The sequence below is a fragment of the Diplodia corticola genome, assembly GCF_001883845.1.
Source record: "Diplodia corticola strain CBS 112549 chromosome Unknown scaffold71, whole genome shotgun sequence".
NCBI lineage: Eukaryota > Fungi > Ascomycota > Dothideomycetes > Botryosphaeriales > Botryosphaeriaceae > Diplodia > Diplodia corticola.
Window position 1 is genome coordinate 55,106 of NW_017971550.1, and position 19,373 is coordinate 74,478.

The window sequence follows — 19,373 nt, forward strand, 5'->3', positions numbered from 1 at the left end:
ATAGAAAGCCATCGTATTTACCGGAACGAGCACCGAACCCCACTGCCGTTAGAACTGGCATTAGCATTTCCGCCACAGAAAGAGTGGTTGGTGCTATACTGTGGACTAGGTGGTAGGTGTCTCGCACGGTCTGGTCCGGGCTGTAGCTGGGGAGATGGGGGAGGGCGTTTTGACGGGGGAATGGTCCTGACGTTGGTAGACAACCCCCCTTTCACGAACAGATTGCGAGCGACTACTCTCTTTCTCTCTATTTCTCCTATTAATTATTTGGCATTATTGCACATGTGACACACTCGTGGAGCGGTCCAGAAGGGGGGAGGGGAGCCTCGGAACGGGGGACTACGGAGGATGGGTCACGAATTGGGCGGCGGGGATGAAAAGGACGACAAGTATAGCACTGCCCACTAAAAGAGGGAAACAGGTTGACGGAGGCACCAGCGGTTAGCACCATGCAGTTTGGAAAAGTCGATGGTAGCAAGAATCCTTGTTTTTTTTTTTTTCCTCTCTCTCTAGCTCTCTTGGATTGTTCTCCACAAAGGGTCGAATTAAGCATCGGGCATCGGGGAGTGGGGACCGCAATTGCCATGCCACAGCACGCGGAAAAGCTGGCGATTGGTTGGGTGGGGTGCGCTTCAATATTGCGTCTGGTGAGAGGTTAGGGTGAGATAGATCCAGGCCCGATCAAAGAATAGTGTGATGTCACTCTTGCGCAAGGGGGGCCGGGGGGGCCGGGGGGCCACACCACGCATCAGCCACAAAGGAGGGGAGCTTGCGTTTTTGTCGCGCAGCAGATTGATGAAGATCCCCGAATCCAGAATCCAGACCAGGCGCGGGCCAAGGTGATGGGATTGCAGGTTCTCGAGCGAAATGAGCGTAGATCTTCTTTGTGACGGGCGGCTGCCGTCATAATGCAAGGCAGGGAAAGCTGGTTTCTGTTTCCTGCAAGCGCCGAGGAGGAGGACTGATTCGTCACGGATGGGGGTGGATTTCACGTTTGGGCTGTTGGCGCAGGAGGTGTGGCGGTGGTTGAGTGGGAAAGCGGGAAGAAGTGCATGCGGGATTGCCACAATGCGGGCAACGGGGGCAAGGACCAGGGCAGGAAAGCTCGATACATCAGAGATCTCGTTTTTGCTTGTGTATTGCCATGGAGAAGACGGGCTAGAGGCGCACCGGGCTCCGCGCCACGGTAATAAGCCGGCGGGGCCACGGTGCAGGCGGCGAGAGCGGTGGTGATTGATGGTGGATCACGGCGGCCATCATCGATCGCAATCGGAGGCTCGGAAGCTGTGCTCGCGCGCGACAGCAGGCAGCGGGCGCTGCCGTCGCCGACAGCCGGCCGCAAGGGGCCGCCGCGGCAGGCCGGAAGTTTGAGGAAGGGTTATTTGCGCCTCGTGACAGCAGCCGGGGGCATGTGGTTCGGGCGCAGGGTGCACATCTGTTGAACTCGTCCGTGGGCGACGGACTTCGGGGCGCTGGCGCTTCCGCCCGAGGGCCCGATGACGAGATGTGCGTACATGCAGAGGCTCGCCCGGGTCTCGAACGGCGGCGGCTGGCTGACTTAGGGTCGCCGGAATGACTGAGCAGCCGCCGTGATAGGCAGCCCGGATGTGCCGGACGCGGCGCGCTGCCTCACGCTCTCTCCAGCCTGTGCAGCAGTCGCGGCGGCGTCTTTGTCTGCGCGGTCAGCAGCCAGTGCGGGCAGCGGCTGGCGGCGGGCAGCATTGGCAGGGACGGGGCGACGCGGCGACGCGGCGACGCGGCGACGCGGCTTTGTCATTCGCTGCAAGCAGGAGCAAGGCCGTGAGAAGCTTCGCCGAGCGGTGATGACGGAGCCGTGCTCCAAGCTTCCCGCGCGCCGCATGACGTGGGTTCCATGGCGCGGCCGACTACCCAGCCCCAGCGCGCATTCAAATCCCACCGCGCCGCCGCTGCCCAAGCCATCATTTTGCTCCTCACCTAAACTTTTCGCCGCAGGCATTGTCTCGTCTAAGACGTCTGTGAGCCTCTACCCCCCGCACCCTGCGACAATCCACCTCTCCGCCGCTGTCCGCGCCCGCCGAACACACGCTCTGCGCCTGATAGTTCCCGCACCGTCGCCATGCCCGCCGCCCTGAAAAAGGCGCTCAACAAGCTCAAGACCGCCGGCCAGTCCTCCGACTCGGACTTGTCGACCAAGAGCCCCAAGCCCAATGGCACCAACTCGCCCGTCGCCCCGTCTCCGGCCGGCCTCTCGTCGCCCATCATGAAGAACTCGCCCAAGTCCTCGCCGCGCTCCTCGGGCATCTTCAGTCGCAGCAGCGGCACCTTTGACCGGAAAGACGTCGCCGGCCGTTCCAGCGGCACCTTTGACCGGTCCAACCACCGCACCAGCACCACCTTCACCGAGAAGGCTTCGCACAGCCCCGTCCGCGCCCTGCGCGAGAAGCTGCACCTGGGACATGACTCCGACTCCGACTCTACTGACATTCCGCTCAACCGCGACGGCGAGCCGATGAGCAAGGCCCAGCTCAAGAAGCAGGAGAAGCAGGCCGAATGGGAAGAGCACAAGCGCCAAGTCGAGGAGAAGCGGAAGGCTCAGCTGCAAAAGCGCCATGAGATGGAGGAGCGCGCCAGGAACGAGGAGACTCCCGAGCAAAGGGCCAAGTATGGTGACCTGCCCGTCAACAACTATGCCGGCGAGTGGAAGCACGAAGACCGCTGCGACATCCGCACCTTGTCCGCCAGCGACGCGGGCAAGGAGGTTGTCTTCCGCGCACGCATCCACCACATCCGCAAGATGAGCGCCCACCTTGTCTTCTTCGTCCTTCGCCAGCAGACCACCACCGTCCAAGGCGTGCTTCACGAGCACGGCTCCATCACCCCCCACTTCGTCTACTGGGCCGAACACCTTGATATCGAATCCATCGTTCTCGTCAAGGGCATCATTCAACCTCCCAAGGCCAAGGAGGGGGAGATCACGGGCGCGTCCATCCATGACATTGAGATTTCGGTGCACGAGCTGCACGTCGAATCGAAAGTCACAACCCCGCTTCCCTTCAGCGTCGCCGAGGCCGAGGTCTCCAAGGCCGAGACGGAGCAGGAGGGCGATACCAGAGTCCGCATCTCTGATCGCACTCGTCTTTCCAACCGCATCATCGACCTGCGGTCCACCACTTCGCAGGCAATCTTCCGCATTCAGTCTGGTCTTTGCAACTGTTTCCGCACTTATCTTGATACCCAGGGTTTTGTTGAAATTCACACCCCCAAGCTTCAGGGGGGTGCTACCGAATCTGGCGCTAGCGTGTTCAAACTTGACTACTTTGGTCGTCCCGCATTCTTAGCTCAGAGCCCGCAGCTGGCCAAGCAGATGTGTATCTCTGCCGACTTTGGCAGGGTCTACGAGATCGGTGCCGTCTTCCGTGCCGAGAACAGCAACACCCACAGACACTTGACCGAGTACACCGGTCTCGATCTCGAAATGGCCATCGACGAGCACTACCACGAGGTCCTGCGCATGCTGGACAACACCTTCAAGTTCATGTTCAAGGGCATCTACGAGAAGTACAGACATGAGCTCGACGTGGTCAAGCGCCAGTTCCCACACGAAGACCTCGTCTGGCTGGACCAGACCCTCACGCTTTCGTTTGCCGAGGCCATCCGTCTCCTGAACGACTCGGGATGGAGAGATGACGAGGGCAACCCTCTGCCTGAAAACGAGGATCTTGGCACGAGGGATGAGATCCAGCTTGGCAGGGTCATCAAGCAGAAGTTCAACACCGACTACTACATCATCGACAAGTTCCCGGTTTCTGCCCGTCCCTTCTATGCCATGGCCGACCCCCACAACTCGGACGTCACAAACTCGTTCGACATCTTCCTCCGCGGTCAGGAGATCTTGTCCGGTGGACAGCGTATCCACGACGCGGACATGCTTACCAAGAACATGGAGAAGTTGAAGATGGATCCCAAGGTGCTCGAGGAGTACGTGCAAGGGTTCGAGTGGGGCGCTCCTCCTCATGGAGGTGGTGGCATCGGCTTGGAGCGCATGCTCATGCTTTTCCTCAACCTCGGCGACATCAGACACGCTTCCATGTACCCCAGGGACCCCAGGAGTTTGCCTGCGAAGCCGGTGATCAAGCAGCTGCGCCACCCCGAATTCAGCACGCTTCACCCGCCGTGGGAGGGCCAGGACCGCGTCACAGCCTCGGTCGATTTCCAACCCATCGAGAAGCTCATCGCCAACTACGGTGACGCTTCCAACACATCCTGGCTGGAGCCTCGTACGCAGATCTGGCGTGACGAGTTCACTGGTGCTGCCGTCGGCTACGTGCCGCAGGGCGACTACGCCATCACGGTGGGCGACCCGCTGTGCCACCAGTCGCAGTACGTCAAGACCATCTCTGGGTACCTCAGATGGATCAAGAAGGAGCGCAACCTCAAGCCTCTGTGGCTGCTGGTCGGCCATGATGTTGAGGAAGTGCTGGCCACTCGGTTCAACTGGCGCACATTCTCGGTCGCCGCGGAGCAGCGCCTCGACCCCTCCAACAACCCGGCTGCGCACGACAACGACTTGCAGCGCAAGATCAGGCATGCGGAGAAGGAGGGAATCAAGATTTTCGACTTCCCGATTGGCTCGCCGCCGCCGCAGGATGTGCGCGAGAAGATTGACGCGCGTGTGAAGGATTGGTTGAACAACCGCAAGGGCAAGCAGGTCCACTTGACGGACATCCACCCGTGGCAGGACGAGGAGCACCGCTGGTACTTTTACTCTCAGGACAAGGAGGGCACCATCTCGGCGTTCGTCGCTCTGGCCCAGCTGTCGCCCGATCACGGCTGGCAGGTCAAGTACTCGCTCGACTTCCCTGGCGCGACGTCGGGCACGATCGAGCACATTGTCACGTACTCGCTCAAGAAGCTTGCGGATAATGGCGAGACCAACGTTACGTTCGGCGGCGGTGCCAGCTCCAAGTTCACGCCTGGCCACAACATGAAGAAGCCGCGGGTCAAGGTGTTGAGCAAGGCGTACCACGCCATTGCCACGGAGCTCAAGCTCACCAACAAGAGCGAGTTCCGTGAGAAGCTGGGCGCGCAGGAGGATCCTGTTTACGTGTGCTATCCTCCTCACGGCCTGGGACCCATGGCCGTCAAGGCTATTCTGACCTTCTTCGAGGACGACGAGTAGGCGGAGACTTCTCTCGAGGGTTTTTGTCGTTTTGGGTTTTGAACAATGGCAGATTCCCCCTTAGTTGCGGTTTTCATTTTGTTCTTCACTTTTATTCCCCAGATATGTAGATTCCCCCAATTCCATGAGACACGCTGTTCAAGATTACTACTCCCACAACTAATTTAATCCATCAACCCTGCTTGACGTCCTCCCATCTTGGTGAATTTGTGCTTCGGGGGTGCTTTTGCCAGACATGAGGTTCCCGTTCCGTGACGCCACTGACGTCAGGGTTCGACATTGATGCGCGGAGCTCAGACTTCATCAATCAACCCCCGAGTCGTGTGTTGCAGCAGATTTCCTGCAGGTGATAAGCGCCACCGCGGGGAGGGAAGCCAGGGCTGCCGGGTACCTTGAGTGGTCCGTTCGCCGCCGCGCCGCCAAGCCGCCCCACCACAACAACATCGCAACAACGTATCGACAACCTTTTTTTTTTTTCCCTTCCTTCACTGTATTCCCTCTCTCTGGCCCACAACCCGAGTACAAGCACCGCCGCCCGCCACCGTCTCAGTCGCCGCAGTCGCTCAAACCTCACTCGCCCGCCTACCCACCCACCCACGATGTCGTCGCTCTCCTCCTCCCAGCCGCATCCACCGCATCCACCGTCGTCCTCGTCCTCGCCCCCGTCATCAGCCATCCCCCACATCTACGCCGAACTCCTCGTGCACATCCGCACCGTCACCTTCTTCGCCTCGCTCCGTCCCACTACTACTGCCTCCTCCACCACCCGCGCCGAACTATCGCCCGACGGCGCGTGCGTCACGCTCACGCATGCGGGCGAGCGCGTGGTTGTGCGGTTGCCGGCGAGGGTGCAATTGCCATCGCCGCGGCAGCAGCAGCAGTGGCAGCGGGGGGGAAGTGGTGGTGGTGGGGCGAGGGTGCTTTATGAGGGACCGTCGGATAAGGCGGAGGGGGTGGAGGTGAGGTTGAGGGTGAGAGAGGAGGGAGAGGGAGGTGGCGGTGGCGGTGGCGGTGGGGAGAATGCTGTGCCGTGGGATGCGGGGGAGTTGGAGGGAGGGTGCGGGAGGGTGGGGTGTCGGGAGTGTTTGGGGGAGGTTGTGGGAGTGGTGGTGCGGAAGGCGGATGATGAGGCTGAAGATGGGGGTGGGGCGGCGATATCAAGAAGGCAGGATGGGGACAGTGGCGGCGGCGTCGAAAGGTGGATGGATCTGCCGAACGAGAACTGGGCGGAGATGATGGACTTTTGGCACTGCCACAAGCCGCATGAGCATCACCTGCCGGGCCACACGCATGACGGGCGCGACGATGTAGGCAAAGAGAAGGGGTATGCGGCGAGCAATCGGATCATGGCCAAGAAGGGGGTGGGGTATGTGGATTTGACTTATCTGCTCCTTGCGGAGGAGGATTGTTCGGGCGTGCAGGTAAGATCACACATCCAAGCAGGTTTGTTTCGTCATTGTCGTTCTGCATCATCTGCGCTTCATGGTGGGTGACAAGAAGGAGGCCGTGCCAGAGCCCTCGGCTCACATCAGTGGCGTGGTCTTCGATACAATCACCCCAAATCAACGCCACGCATACTACGGCAGGTTGGAATTGCATACCCCTTTTGCACCTGCGGGTCAATCGCTGTGGTTACTTTTCCGTCTTCCCGCCGAATGCAATCATGGGTTTCAATCTTGCGCCCTGCAATGTTCCAAGGCGCGGGATGATCAAGACATGATACACGCTCTATCAATTGGAGTTACATAATCAATCCCACCACTGCTTTATCTCCCACATCCTTGGCATGTGACGTGCGCAAACCGCCCTGCGAAGCAGATAGTCTGACACGTTTTCCGTTCCAGCCTTCAACGTCTACTACATCGTCAAGCAACACCGCCACGGAACGCCGGCAATTGATCTGCTCGTCTTGCAAAAGCATCGTCGGCGTGACTGACCCCCGCGCCGACGGCTGGCGTATCTGGAAATGGAGCGTTGCCATCGCGCCCAAGGGAGAAACAACCACGACGAGTGCGCGGTCGTACAACATACGCAAGTGGATCGCCGCACAGCTGCTATACCTGATCGAGAACCAGGCGGTGCGCAAGTTCACAATTACGGTCGACTCAGATGACATCTTTCAACGAGGGGAAGGAGAAGAAGGGAGTGAAACCGGCAGTGGTGGTCCAGTAAGAGCGGCAACGCGAGATCCGATCATGGTATGTTCATACGTCGCCTTACTTTGATTTCGTGTTTCTCCCTTCCTCTGAGAGCGGTCCTCCCTTTTATACTTTCCTTCCTGACTGTTGCTGACTTTATATTAGATTTGGGTCTTCACACCCGATCTATCCTTCTCCTCATCCATCGCCTCCTCAGCCTCCGCCACTGCTGACGATGCCGGCCGCCACTACGACAACCCCACCCGCGCCATGAAGGTGCTGTGGAAGCCTGCTGCCGCCCAGAATGGTGATGTCACGCAATCATCCGCAGTTGCCGCCGCCGGACAGGCGCTGGATAGGCAGAGCTTGTCGACGGAAGAGCTGAGTTTGCCGCCGCCGGCATTCGATGCTTTGAAGGAAGGTCTGCATGAGAGTGGGGCGTGGTTGCCGGCGAGCGCAAGGACGTTTCGGGAGTGGAACGTTGGGTTGTTGGAAAGGTTTGCGGAGGATGAGGTGAGGTGAGGTGAGTGGGAAAGAGGGAGAGGGACTGATAGAGTGGGAAGGATGTGTCAGTGAAGTCGCTGCGGAGGTTTCCTCGATTGAGCTTAAAAACGGGGTTCCTTTCTGATGCAATCCTCTGACTCTAAAGTTCATACATTCTACGAAAGCGATAGCCATGCTATCTCAATGCTAGCTCATTCCCGCAGCAGGGAAGGACAGAATTCAAAAAGCCAGGCCAAATCCTTGCTGTATGGCCCTTGCCCATGCGAACTTTCCTCGTGGTTCACGTCGCATCCCCCCGTCACCCTATTCTCCTCCTGGCGCGGCCCTTCTGCCGTCTTGTTGACCAATGCCTTAACGCCTGCATCAGACAGCGCTTTTTCAACCGTATCAGGCAGCAGTGTTTTGCCTAGTCTGGCGGCGGTCGCCGTCGCTGCTTTCCTCTACAACAATCGGCTGCAACTCGACGAAGGTCTCCGTGTCAGCCTCGTCCATTCCCTTGTTGTTACCACCACCCGGCTCCGCCTTCGTCTGCCAAGATCCAGTATTCGCCCCCAGCCTATTTCCCTTCACCTTCTTTAGCGAGGTCCATCCTGCCTGTACCAACCCTGCTGTCTCGCTGATCCGAGCCTTCGCCGTATCAAACACCATGTCGGCAAACTTCTTCACTAGGAAGTCATTTTTCCCCCGGCACTCCTCCTCGTTCGTCTTGTTAGTCTCGAAAGAGACTGACGACTGCCTCTCCACGTTGACGTACTCATCCGACTCGTTTCCGTTGTCTTCCTCGTAGTCATCTTCATCCTCAAAATCATCCTCATCCTTAAAATCATCCTCATCCTCAAAATCATCCTCATCCTTAAAATCATCCTCATCCTTAAAATCATCCTCATCCTTAAAATCATCCTCGTCCTCATCTTCGTCACTCTCCTCCTCCTCATCCGTCTCCTTCTCGTCCTTTGCCTTCTCATCCTTTGCCTCGTCATCCCTTATCTTCTCCTTCGAGGCCACGATGGCCCAGTCTTCAATTCGCGCCGCCAACCGCAATGGCGCTGGCCGCTTCTTCCTACTCTTCCCAACACCTTCACCCAACGACGTCTTCGGCAACATCGTCCACTCCATGTCATCGGGCCTCGTCCTCTTCCTTCTCCCCACCACGTCATATATCTCCTGGTACCACCAGTCCCATGGAATGCGAGGATGAGGAGGAGAAGGAGGAACGCAAAAGTAGGAGGGTCCAAGAGGAGGAAATGAAGCCGGGGCCGAAGGACGTGGCACCGCCACCGTCGACTGCGTGTGCGGTGACCCTTGCGCCGTTTCGTCTCTGTTCTTGCGGACGTCGTCGTCGTCGTCATCCCAGTCGTCGGCGTAGTCGTCGTCGCTGTCCTCACGCCCGTCCCCACGACCAGGGACACGCGACCAGTCGACGGCTGTAGGGGTCAGCGGGACCGGTTTCCGGCACGACGGCGACATGGACGGTTTCCTGGGAACTAGAGGATAGAGGGTGATGAGTCCGTACTTGGACTCGGCCCTCCCTCTTCTTCTTGATGGAAGGGCGTCGTCGCTCGACCAGCCCTGTTGTTGTTGTTGTTGTTGTTGTTGTTGCCGCTGCTTTCGTCCTACAGGTCGGCGGGTTGCGGGCGTTGGGCTCGGTGGGCTGGAGACGTCGCTGCTGCCGCTGTCGCTGTTGCTGCCGCTGCCGCTGCCGTTGCGGCTGCCATTTCTCTTGCCACGACCGGCAGCTGTGCTGTTCACGCGGCGAAGGCAGTCGAGGTAGTCGAGACTGGCGATACGGGGATGACGCGCGTTGTCGTCGCGTTGGCTGTCGTGTGGTTGTGGTTCCGTGGTAGGCATCGTGTGTGTGTATGTATGTGTATGGGTAAGGTGGTTGGCAACGTATCCCAATGTAGTCCGCGTTGGCCGCCAGTGATGTCTGCAATTTATAGCCTCTGGTCCCCGCCCTGGGCCATGTCTCAAGACTGGCGGATCTACGTCACCACCAAAAACCGTTGAGGACCGCGCCATTATTTGCATGCACCTCACCCGCTTCAACCGTGCACACTTGGCCTCTATACTGGCCCAAACAACGACCAAGTAGTCTTCCAGCGAAACAGTACCGAGAGCAACACCCACTCTTGACCCCTAAAAGGCGCTGACTTGTCACCCTACAACCCATCCCAAGGGTTGATGAGGCGACACGGAATTCGAAATGATCTCGTAAAACCACAGTCGCATCCCCTTCTATGCTGTTGGCCATCTGATACCTCGTCGGGAGCATCTGCTCTACGTAGCACAAGTGACCAACATGTATGAGAGAATTAACCTCTATCACCAGACATGGCATTGGGCACCGAAAAGTTTTCAGATAATGTAGATTTTCTGGAGTGACGTATCCATCCCTCGTGACCCGTATCCCTTTCAACCGTGGTGCTATCTATGCTACAAGAGGGATGGGCTCTATAGCCTCAAACCCTGGGCCCCATTGAAGGAAGCCTTGAAGAAGTTGGGAGTGCACCCATTCTGGGGAAAACCAATATTACCGCTCAACCGGAAAAGCACATTCTGATCCAATCTGGGTGGAGAAAATGTGAAAAGAGTAAAGCGTGCAAAAGCTGGCAAACAAAACTCAAGCCTTGGGGTGGTTTTTTTTTCTGGCGTTTTCGTTTCCCTGTGCTTCCCTACTTCTCCTCTGATTCCTACCAAGACCGGATCGGAATGGTGTCCCGTCCAACACATCCCACAGGATGCGGAGGCTTCCACAACGAAGCCACCCTTCATCATCAATCCATGGTGATTTCACTCACCACATCGTAAAGAAAATAATGATTCGCTCAAAAAACGCTCACCAAAAGTTTGAAAACCTCAACACGACCGTCGAAGCGGCGTGGAAGGGAAGGAAATAGAACAGGAAATCTTATGCAAACACGGCAAACCATTGCGCTCAAGCCCATGGTTTACTGGAAATCGTATGCGGCCATGTCGTTGAACGACTCAGGCTGGCAGAAGACGTTGTCGAACTGACCGCCAAAGTTCGACAGGTCCTGGAACCACTTGCTGCTTCCCTCGCCATTGCTGTTGGCCGAGGCATTGCCGATCGAGTCAAAGAGCGTGAAGTCCCCAGACGGGAGGAAGTCGTCGCCAAAGCCCTCGTCAATGTGCATGTTGTTATTGTTGGTGGTCATCGGGCTGAACAGCGTCAAGTCAGGCTGGGCGCCGGGAGACAAGTGCGTGCTGTCAGCCGAACCAAAGCCTGCAAGGTTGAGGCCCTGGCTGTTCATCGACAACGGAGGGAAGTGGTCAGCGAAGATGTTGTCATCGTTGCTGAGAGCAGGCGTTGGTTGCTGCAGGTTGGAGTTGAAGTTGAAGTTCTGGTCGAAGAGCAAGCTGTCCGCAGAGTGGTTGAAGTCGGTGTCAGGAGTCGTGATGGCCTCCTCGAAAGACGTGGGTTGCGCGGGAGAGTGAGAGGACGAGCCGGTCATTGAAGTGCCGGCCGTCGTGATGGACTCGCGGCGCCAGTCCGGCTGGAAGTCGGTGTTCAGCATCGGCAGGTTGCCGTTGTAACTGAAGTTGTTGTTGTCAAACTCAAAGTCGCCACCACCATACGAAGACGGAGGCATGGCGGGCGAGTTGTCAAACGGAGTCACAGGCGTGTTCATTTGGTGCATCGGAGCCGAAGCAGGCGTGTTGATGAATGGAGTAAGAGGAGTAGAAGGAGTAAGAGAGGTGGAGCTGGCCGAGGGCTTCTTTACACCCTTGCCGTTCGCCTTGGATCGCACGTAGGTCCAGCCGTGAGCCTTCTCCATGTGCTGCTTGCAGTTGGACTCGCGCTTGGAGGCGTAAGCGCACGGAGAGAACAAGCACTTGTACTGGGGCGGGGCCGCAGTGTGCTTGTCGTTCACGTGGCGGTCGCGCTCTTTCTCGGTCGGCCAGCCGAGGTCGTGGTACTTGCACTTGGCCTCGGTGCACTTCCACGGCCGAGAGTGAGTCTTCTCGTGCTTGGTCAAGTCGCAGGGACGCTTGAACTCCTTCTTGCAGTCGGCACACCTGTGCATGACGTCGCCAGGACGGTCAGACTTGCGCCGGCGGGCCATCGAACGGTGAACGCTGTCCTCATCCTCGTCGTCCTCATCCACATCCAGCGGGCGCTTGAACGCTGCGTTCAGTGCCGATCCCTCGGCCTCGGTGGCAATGGGGATCACCTTGCCGTTTCTCTCACGCACGAGCTCGGCGGGCTTGCCGTTGTGGCTCAAGCCACCCCTGAGGGTGACCTTCTCGTCTCTGAAGGAAGGCGTCAGCTTTGATTCGTCAAAACCCCGTGACGCGCGGGGAACATACGGGTGGTAGTCCATCTCGTCCAGCGCCTCTCCAGAGGCCTCCTTTTCCCGGGTGGCAGCCATGATTGCGGCGTAGCGGCGAATCTGCTCGACGAGATCGAGAAAGTAGTTGTTAGTGTAAGGGCGGTCGGTTGGCAGGCGCTGGTCGGCCTCGCAGAGGTAGCCGACGGTGTTGGCGATAAAGGTGACGCTTGTTTCGCAGAATCGTTGATAGTTGGCTGGCGAGACGGCGTATTCCTTTATGCGACGAAGCACATGAGCGAAAGAACTGCAAAACGTATACTCATCTGAACTTACGGGAGCGAGGAAGATGAGCGTCTTCTCGAGATCGCGCAGGTTGGTGATCTCCTTGGCACCAATGCGACGGGGCACGTCCTTGATGAGCGGGTGGAACTCCTTGAGGGCGGCCTCCTGGAGGATGGGCCGGACGATGCGCCTCTGGATGTGCTTGGAGGCGGACTCGCTCAGGCCGCGGATCTTTTCGGCGCTGACGGAGAGGCCCGAGTAAGACTTGGTCACTGCCGAGCGAGTGGTGGTGGTGGCAGAGGAGCGCACCGAGCGACGGGCAGAGTGAGCGTCTTTATACTTGTCAGTCGCGGCAGGCGAGGGGAGGGCGGCGGGTGAGGTACCGTAGACGGAGCCGCTGACAGAAGAACCCAGACCGCTGTCGGAGGCGTGGTGGTGGTCAACCACTTCCAGCTTGGGCTTGGTGTCCAGCTCCATCATGTCCGGGTCGGCGACAGGAGCGTGGTTGTCCAGCATGAAGCTGGGGACAGGAAGGACCCTGCTGTCGGCCAGGATGCTGGCATCCGACGACGTCTTGCCGGCAATGACGTTGTCGAAGGAGGTGAGCAGGTCCGAGATCCTCTTCTCGCCGGCGTCAATGAGGATCTGCTCGAGGGCCTGCGGATTGGTCTCGGAGCGCCTGGGCATGGAGAAGCAGGGCGCGAGCGGGTCGACGAGGTCGCTGGACACTTGGGTGGGCGAGTGGAAAGTACCAGACTTGCGCAGGTTGGAGGTGGTGAGAGAGGGAGGGGCCATGGCGGAGCCAGACACCTTTTGAGGCCGGCGGCGGGGGTGGATCTGGTTGGTCGAGTCCATGTTGGAGGAAGGTTTGCTCCTATGCGATGTCATTAGTCGCTGCGGGCGGTGTTCCGGAGCTCCCTCGCGGTATGACTCACTGGACGGAGGCTCTGGGAGGGTGAATCACTTGGGTCCGATCAGTTGATAATGGGACCTCCAGATCGGGCCTAACGGCCTTGGTCGGCAAGCAGTGGGCAGCGGGCAGTGCAGAAGGGCAAAGCGGTGGAGCGTGACTGGAAGGATGGCAGACGGTCCAATGCGGGGCGGTTACGGCCTCGTCCAAGCAAGGCTGAGGGCGACTTGGGGTTGGGGGTGGTGGTCCGGACTTTGCAGGCGCTGGAGGCCGGATGGCAGACAGGTTGGCAGACGGGTGTGGCCAACAGAAAAAAAAAAAAAAAACTCAGCGCGGACGGGCGAGGGAAGCCGGTGTCAGGGCGGTGCGGGCGGGCGGGCTGGCGGCGGCGGCGGAGGAGGATGGGTATATGAAGAGGGCGAAGGGCGCTGGAAATGGGCGTGTGCGGGCGGATCTGCAGGACAGGCCGGGCAGGGTCAGGGAGCAGCCAAGCAAAAGGCGGCGATGACGAGGCCGTGCGACACGCAGAAACAACGGAGCAAGCGCAGTCGCGGGTCTGGCGAGGGCGAGGGGAGGGCGTAGGTTTTGGTGGTGGAGGGCGGCGGAGATGACTACTGACGTCCCAGCGTCGCAGCGGAGGGTTTAGGCAACAGCGCGAGCTACGCAGCGGCGCTAGGCCGGATGGGGGGCGGGCGCTGATGTGCGGCAAGGCTGTGCTGCGGGCCACGGACGAGCGCGAGCGGCCGAAGCGCGAGACGCTGTTGCGGGCGGGGCGCGGCACGGCGATTGGACGGCGGCGGCGTCACGAGCTGCAGCGAGGGCTCGCTGCTCCTGGCTGCTGGCCGCCTTTTGAGCCGCATGGGCGGCTGTCTGCGGCGCCGTCGCAGGCGCGGGCGTCGGTGAGGCAGCGCGGCCAGGGCTGCCTCGTGCCCTCGTGCCCGTGGGGGCGGAAACGCTGGCTCGCCCGCGTCGCCCGCGTCGCCCGCGTCGCCTTCGATCTCGCTTTCGCTGTCCGTTTCGAATCACCGCGGCCAAGCCATCTCCACTCGCACTCTCCGCACGATGCGCTCGCTATGGATCAAGCTTCTGCCCCGTGCCAGCGCGCGCCAATACGCCATGCGGCACCGGCTGCAGCCAGTCGCGGCGCGCGCCCGCGGCGGCGCTGTTGGTTCCTGGGATGGCCTGATGCGATGGTGAGTCGGCGAGTCTGCCCTGTGAGTCAGCCTTGCGAAGGATCAAACCCGCGCGCGCGCACACAGCCCGCCTGCGCCGGCTGCACCGCCTGCACCGCCTGCGCGCCGGGGAATCTGGGAATCATGAAATCATACCTACTGCGCGCCCTCACCGTAGGTTCCACCCACGCACCCTCCGCTCTCCTGGCTGCCCCGGCCGCGGCCCCGCCCACGCCCACGTCGCGGCAGCAGTGCTGCGCACCTGCGGCACCGCGGCCATTGGCCAATGCGGCCTACATTTGCCGAGATAGGCAAATCCTCTCGCGCTGGCAACTTCCGCGAGCCCTAAGCCTTTCCGGCCACGAGGAACACCAAGCTTCTCCCTCTTGGCGCCCGTCCGCATCCTCCACAATATAAGACCACGCGTGTCCTCGCTCCCCCGCGCCCGTGTCGTCCTTTTCTTGCTGCCTGAGGGTCCCGTCGTCAGTCCTTGTCAGCGGCTGGCGTAGTCTCCGCGCGTATGCCATTCCCGCCGTGGCCGTCGTCGACGACGTATATCTTGCCTTTGTCCTGCTGCCTGGACACGCGTGCCAACGCCAAGAGGAATGCGCCAATTTTCAAATGAACCGAGACGTGTCAGGAGGAGCAGGGGTGACCGCTGAGAGGAGTCGTCCGGATTGTTTTTCCGAAGCATTCCAGCTTCCCGTGATCAGACCTCGTAGCCGATGCTCTGCATCTCTCTCAGCTGGACGTACCGACCACAGTCTTCCCTCCGACAGTTCAACCATTACGCCGTGTGTCCCCTCCCCAGCCACTACGAGAGTTGCACATATGAAGAGAACCTCAACAATGATCGGCGCAAGTCTGGCTTGGCTAGCGTCTGCCCGCCTTTCCGTTCAAACACAGCGCTAGATTTCTGAATTATAACTGCTATCGTATTTTGTTGGTACAAACTTGTTGAAGTGATGAGACCAGCCTTGTCCTCGAGCTGGACCCTTTGGACCCTGTTCTTCACTTAACAAATAGGAGACCGTTACCGCAGGACCATTACCGCAGAACCATTGCTGAAGAACCACTACCGCAGAACCACTACCGCGGAACCACATTTGGGTCGGGTGGTATGGACCATGTGGAAAATTTCGTCCTCATAAAGTGAACGCCGCCCTTTGATCTCCTCACCATCACAGCTATTGCGTGCCAACATGGGCTCCCACAACTGGCCAGGACGCCGCGCCCGACTCCTCCCTTGGACCCCATGGCTACGACAGATACTACAAGAACAAGAGTCTTTGATCCTAACCCGTGCCGAGAGTGATGCGCCAAATGCGTCCACGGCCATGTTGCTCGACCATCTCCCCCTGGACGTTGTACTCTTGATCGGAGACCACCTGGACGATGCCAGCGTCCGCAACCTTCGAGCCGTGTCTCGGGACTTCCGTCACGCTATGGAAGACCTGTTCGTTCGCTCCAACATTACCGACCTATGTTCACATCCCGTCGTGGCTATTCCGATGGCGGTGCCGACAAGGTTGCAACGAGCAGATGCTATATCAAGGATACCCGCCATCGCCGAGGCGATTTCCGAGATCCACATCTGCCTCACCCTCCCGTGGTCCGAGACGACATGGAGGTACCTCGCCCAAACCTGTGAAAAGGCTGACGCCCAAAGCATGGGGGGACGCGAGCTTTGCTCGCGTTGGCCGAGCGAAGAAAGTGCCCAAGGGAGAGAGCGTCGCACCCTGCTTCTGAAGCGCATCCTCGGGCGGCTGGTCAAGCTCCGCAAGGTCGAGGTGGATTTTATCGGCTTCGGGATCGGGATCGGGCACCTCGACGGCCATATCAACATGCTCGCGCTCGAGGAGCACTGGCCAGATGCTCGAGAGGCATCTGAAAGCGTCCAGGCGCTGATGTCCAACGCCCTTGACGCCGTCTCCACGGTGAGCGACCGCGTCCGCACCCTCCGGGTTGGTCACTACACAAGGATATATCCCGGGCTCTCCCCCGCTGGAGACACGAGGATCTGGAACAAGCACATGGGCGCCGGGACCATGGCCAATCTCACAGAGCTGACGATGGTGCTGTCCGGCTTCGGCTTGAACACGGGTTCGTTCGGGAAGAGCGAAGACTTCCACGGCTCACGCATCCTGAGCCGGTTCCTGAGGGCGGCGCCCAACATCAAGGACCTCTGCGTGTGCGGGACAGACTACGCTTGCCTCAATTCGCAAACGATAGCCACCATTGCGGCCAGAGTGCGCCCCCACACGCTGAGAGCGCTGCGCCTGAAGCACTTCGTCACGACCTCGCAGACGCTTCAGAAGCTCCATGCAAACCACAGCGCGTCGCTCCGAATGCTGCATTTCGAGCAGGGAGGCTTGATCGAGGGCGGCTGGGTGCAGCTTCTCCGAACCTGCAGCACATCATGCTTGCACCTGCACCATGCGCTTTTCGGAAGCCTCTACGATCTCAATGCGGCCGGCTTTCAATGCATAACGTTCCCCTTTCATGTGTCGGGTCCAGACGTGGAGAGGTGGTGCGAGGAGTGCGGAAAGTGGGACCAGAAGGAAATGGACATTCGCAGCCGCGTCCTAGTCAGAATGAGGAGGGGTCTTGAGTTCCGCGAGATGCCTTACGACACAGGGATGTTAAGAATACAGGATTACGAGGTAAGCCTTTTCCCCGCTGGCCGCAGTCGTCACAAGTAGGTGCTGACTGATTTCACCCAGCCTCCGAGCTACGGAGTCCGAGAAAACGCCATGGGGGTTTTCAAGCTTCGCTCAACATCCAAGGCGTATCGAAAAACTCAGAAGTTCGAGTTCGGGCTCGGTCGTACAGGTGCATCGTCAACTCTCTGGGGAAAGGAACCACGGAATGCATTCTGGCCCTGATATCGCTTCTGGAAGGATACAAGTCAGAACAAAAGCCAATCCACGCTTCGTCCCCGCCCCGTTCATAGACCAACCAAATATTAGCTACACATGTGACATGTTGTCATCATCGTACATGACCTTGAACCTGAAACCTGCATCAATCCCATCGTCAACGTCAATCAGTCTCACACATAGCTCCCAAACCTCCAGCACCCCCTCAGCTCGCTCACCCTCCTCCAACGCCGCGGCGACGATAAGCCTCGCCACATCCTCTTGTGACGGAGTGATCGTCGACAACGTTGACTATGGCAGAGGTTCCTGTGGGAGGCAGTAGCGCCGTGGTTGAGTTTGTTGGAGCAGCCGGTCGAGCGGACGAACTCCGCCAAGAAGCACCAGAAGCGGCGTCCAGAGAAAAGCAGCATGTCAACCTGCGGACGAAATTCTCATCCCGATTGGATCGGGCATGCAGAGCGCCGGTGGTATGCATCCGTCCGTTTCCCCCGTCATTTTCGCTGCACAAACCGGAACCGACCTTCACTGCCCGGTTCCATTTCAATCTTGACATAGCACCCTGTTCAGGCGCCTGAGGGCCGGTAGCTTGTTCAAACCGTATTCCTCTCGACTGTCGTAGATGGGGAGGCGTTCCTCAGCCCTTTTGTCTTCTCTTTCGTTCCGGCGCTCGATCCACAGCATCCAAGCCGCCCAAACCGACAAGACGACCAGGGTCAGGGGGATGGCGATGGCCAGGTAGATCCAGAACTGAGCCGGTGCGTAGTCCACCATGGGCATGGAGAAGACGGTCTGCCTCGGGCTGTGAGCAAAGCTGCAACAAACACCATCACCACCACCCCCCGGCCGACAAATGACTTACAGCGATGAAGGTGCCGGGTAGGAACACGGTAGTCAGCACGGCGATGGTCTTCATCGACGAGCTGTCGCGCTTCGATGCGCTTGCCAGCCGGCGAGAATCGTACGCCATCTCGAGATTCAGCTTGCTGTCGCGCTGGCCGACGAGCGTGTAGAGCTGTCGTCCCGCAGGCGTGAGCTTGTCTTCGGTAGGGGAGAGACGCCACCTGCACTTACAGCGGTCATTTGTATCTCCACCCGCTTCTGAAGCGCACCGAAACTCGCTGCGATGCTGATGTTCGATTGGCGCAAACACTCAAGGAGGTATTCCACGTCGAGTGAATGTTGGTCCATACGCTCCCGGCTCGATTTGTCCAAAAGCGGCGACACTTGGTGCTTGATCAGTCTGATGTTGTTTGCGATGGTGTCCATGAAGTTCTTGTTTAGTATCTCCGTGTCGGCTTTATGGTTCGTCACCATGGTGAGGAGTTCCAGCGTTTGGCGCATGGCGTCTTCCGTCTTGCTCAAGAAGTTCCCGTCCGTGGTCCAGTCCCGGCGCAGGCCGATTCTCTCTTCCAGACCCAAGGTGTTTTGATTGTCTTGCTTCCTCTGGTCGGAAAGCCTGTCCGTTTCCTGTATCAACACGACGAGCGGAACAAGCATCGGATGACAGGCCCAGGCTTTTAAAGCAACCGTTCTCTTAATTAGCAAGTCTAATAACGACGACTCGATAAAGACGACGCCTTTTACAGTGTTGGTGTTGACGTGGTACGTCAAGGATGCCGCATGGGACAGCTGCCGACATACCCACGCTGGTTCCCTAGCATTTAGCGACACGCCGATTGCATGCATGGTCTTGTCGGAGTGTGCTTACACAAGACACCCCTGGAAGGAAAGTGGGACCTGCAGCAGACCAGCATCCTGTTACCCGTCAGGCACGCGTTGCATACGGCGGTCAACAGATTGAAGTCGGCAAACAGCAACCTGAAGTTGTCCCGGGAAAGGGGCCAGGTCAGGCTTCCGTAAGACACAAGCTGAGCGGGTGCGACACTGTGCTCTCGATGGTCAGCCTCTGCCCCTCGGACGCCCACCGAGGCGGCTTACAGAAGACGCAGGCCCCCAACGGCAGTCGCTGGACGCTTCCAAGTATCGCCCTGAGTCCGAATAAGCCGCCCGCCGTGGTCGTCATTTATCCACCGCG

The 19,373-nt window shown here is 59.0% G+C and overlaps 6 protein-coding genes across 6 annotated transcripts; 3 read left to right on the plus strand and 3 right to left on the minus strand.

The window, feature by feature from the left end:
• Positions 1–2,098: 2,098 nt before the first annotated feature.
• Positions 2,099–5,161, plus strand: BKCO1_7100018 (aspartyl-trna cytoplasmic; the record flags this gene model as incomplete). The annotated part of the gene is made up of 1 exon (XM_020278771.1): positions 2,099–5,161. One exon carries the CDS (start codon positions 2,099–2,101, stop codon positions 5,159–5,161), a length of 3,063 nt encoding a protein of 1,020 aa, XP_020126110.1.
• Positions 5,162–5,760: 599 nt separating this feature from the next.
• Positions 5,761–7,821, plus strand: BKCO1_7100019 (ubiquitin-conjugating enzyme e2c-binding protein; the record flags this gene model as incomplete). The annotated part of the gene is made up of 3 exons (XM_020278772.1): positions 5,761–6,582; positions 7,006–7,359; positions 7,465–7,821. The coding sequence occupies 3 exons, from the start codon at positions 5,761–5,763 to the stop codon at positions 7,819–7,821; spliced, it is 1,533 nt and encodes a 510-aa protein (XP_020126111.1).
• A 369-nt stretch (positions 7,822–8,190) lies between these two features.
• On the minus strand, positions 8,191–9,651 carry BKCO1_7100020 (uncharacterized protein; the record flags this gene model as incomplete). The annotated part of the gene is made up of 1 exon (XM_020278774.1): positions 8,191–9,651. One exon carries the CDS (start codon positions 9,649–9,651, stop codon positions 8,191–8,193), a length of 1,461 nt encoding a protein of 486 aa, XP_020126093.1.
• A 1,100-nt stretch (positions 9,652–10,751) lies between these two features.
• BKCO1_7100021 (zinc finger transcription factor ace1) lies at positions 10,752–13,232 on the minus strand (the record flags this gene model as incomplete). The annotated part of the gene is made up of 3 exons (XM_020278775.1): positions 10,752–12,075; positions 12,133–12,368; positions 12,429–13,232. 3 exons carry the CDS (start codon positions 13,230–13,232, stop codon positions 10,752–10,754), a joined length of 2,364 nt encoding a protein of 787 aa, XP_020126092.1.
• A 2,429-nt stretch (positions 13,233–15,661) lies between these two features.
• Positions 15,662–17,344, plus strand: BKCO1_7100022 (uncharacterized protein; the record flags this gene model as incomplete). Its single annotated transcript, XM_020278776.1, has 2 exons — positions 15,662–17,122; positions 17,183–17,344. 2 exons carry the CDS (start codon positions 15,662–15,664, stop codon positions 17,342–17,344), a joined length of 1,623 nt encoding a protein of 540 aa, XP_020126095.1.
• Positions 17,345–17,878: 534 nt separating this feature from the next.
• BKCO1_7100023 (magnesium transport protein transmembrane region) lies at positions 17,879–18,835 on the minus strand (the record flags this gene model as incomplete). Its single annotated transcript, XM_020278777.1, has 3 exons — positions 17,879–18,127; positions 18,198–18,350; positions 18,410–18,835. 3 exons carry the CDS (start codon positions 18,833–18,835, stop codon positions 17,879–17,881), a joined length of 828 nt encoding a protein of 275 aa, XP_020126094.1.
• Between the last annotated feature and the right edge of the window lie 538 nt (positions 18,836–19,373).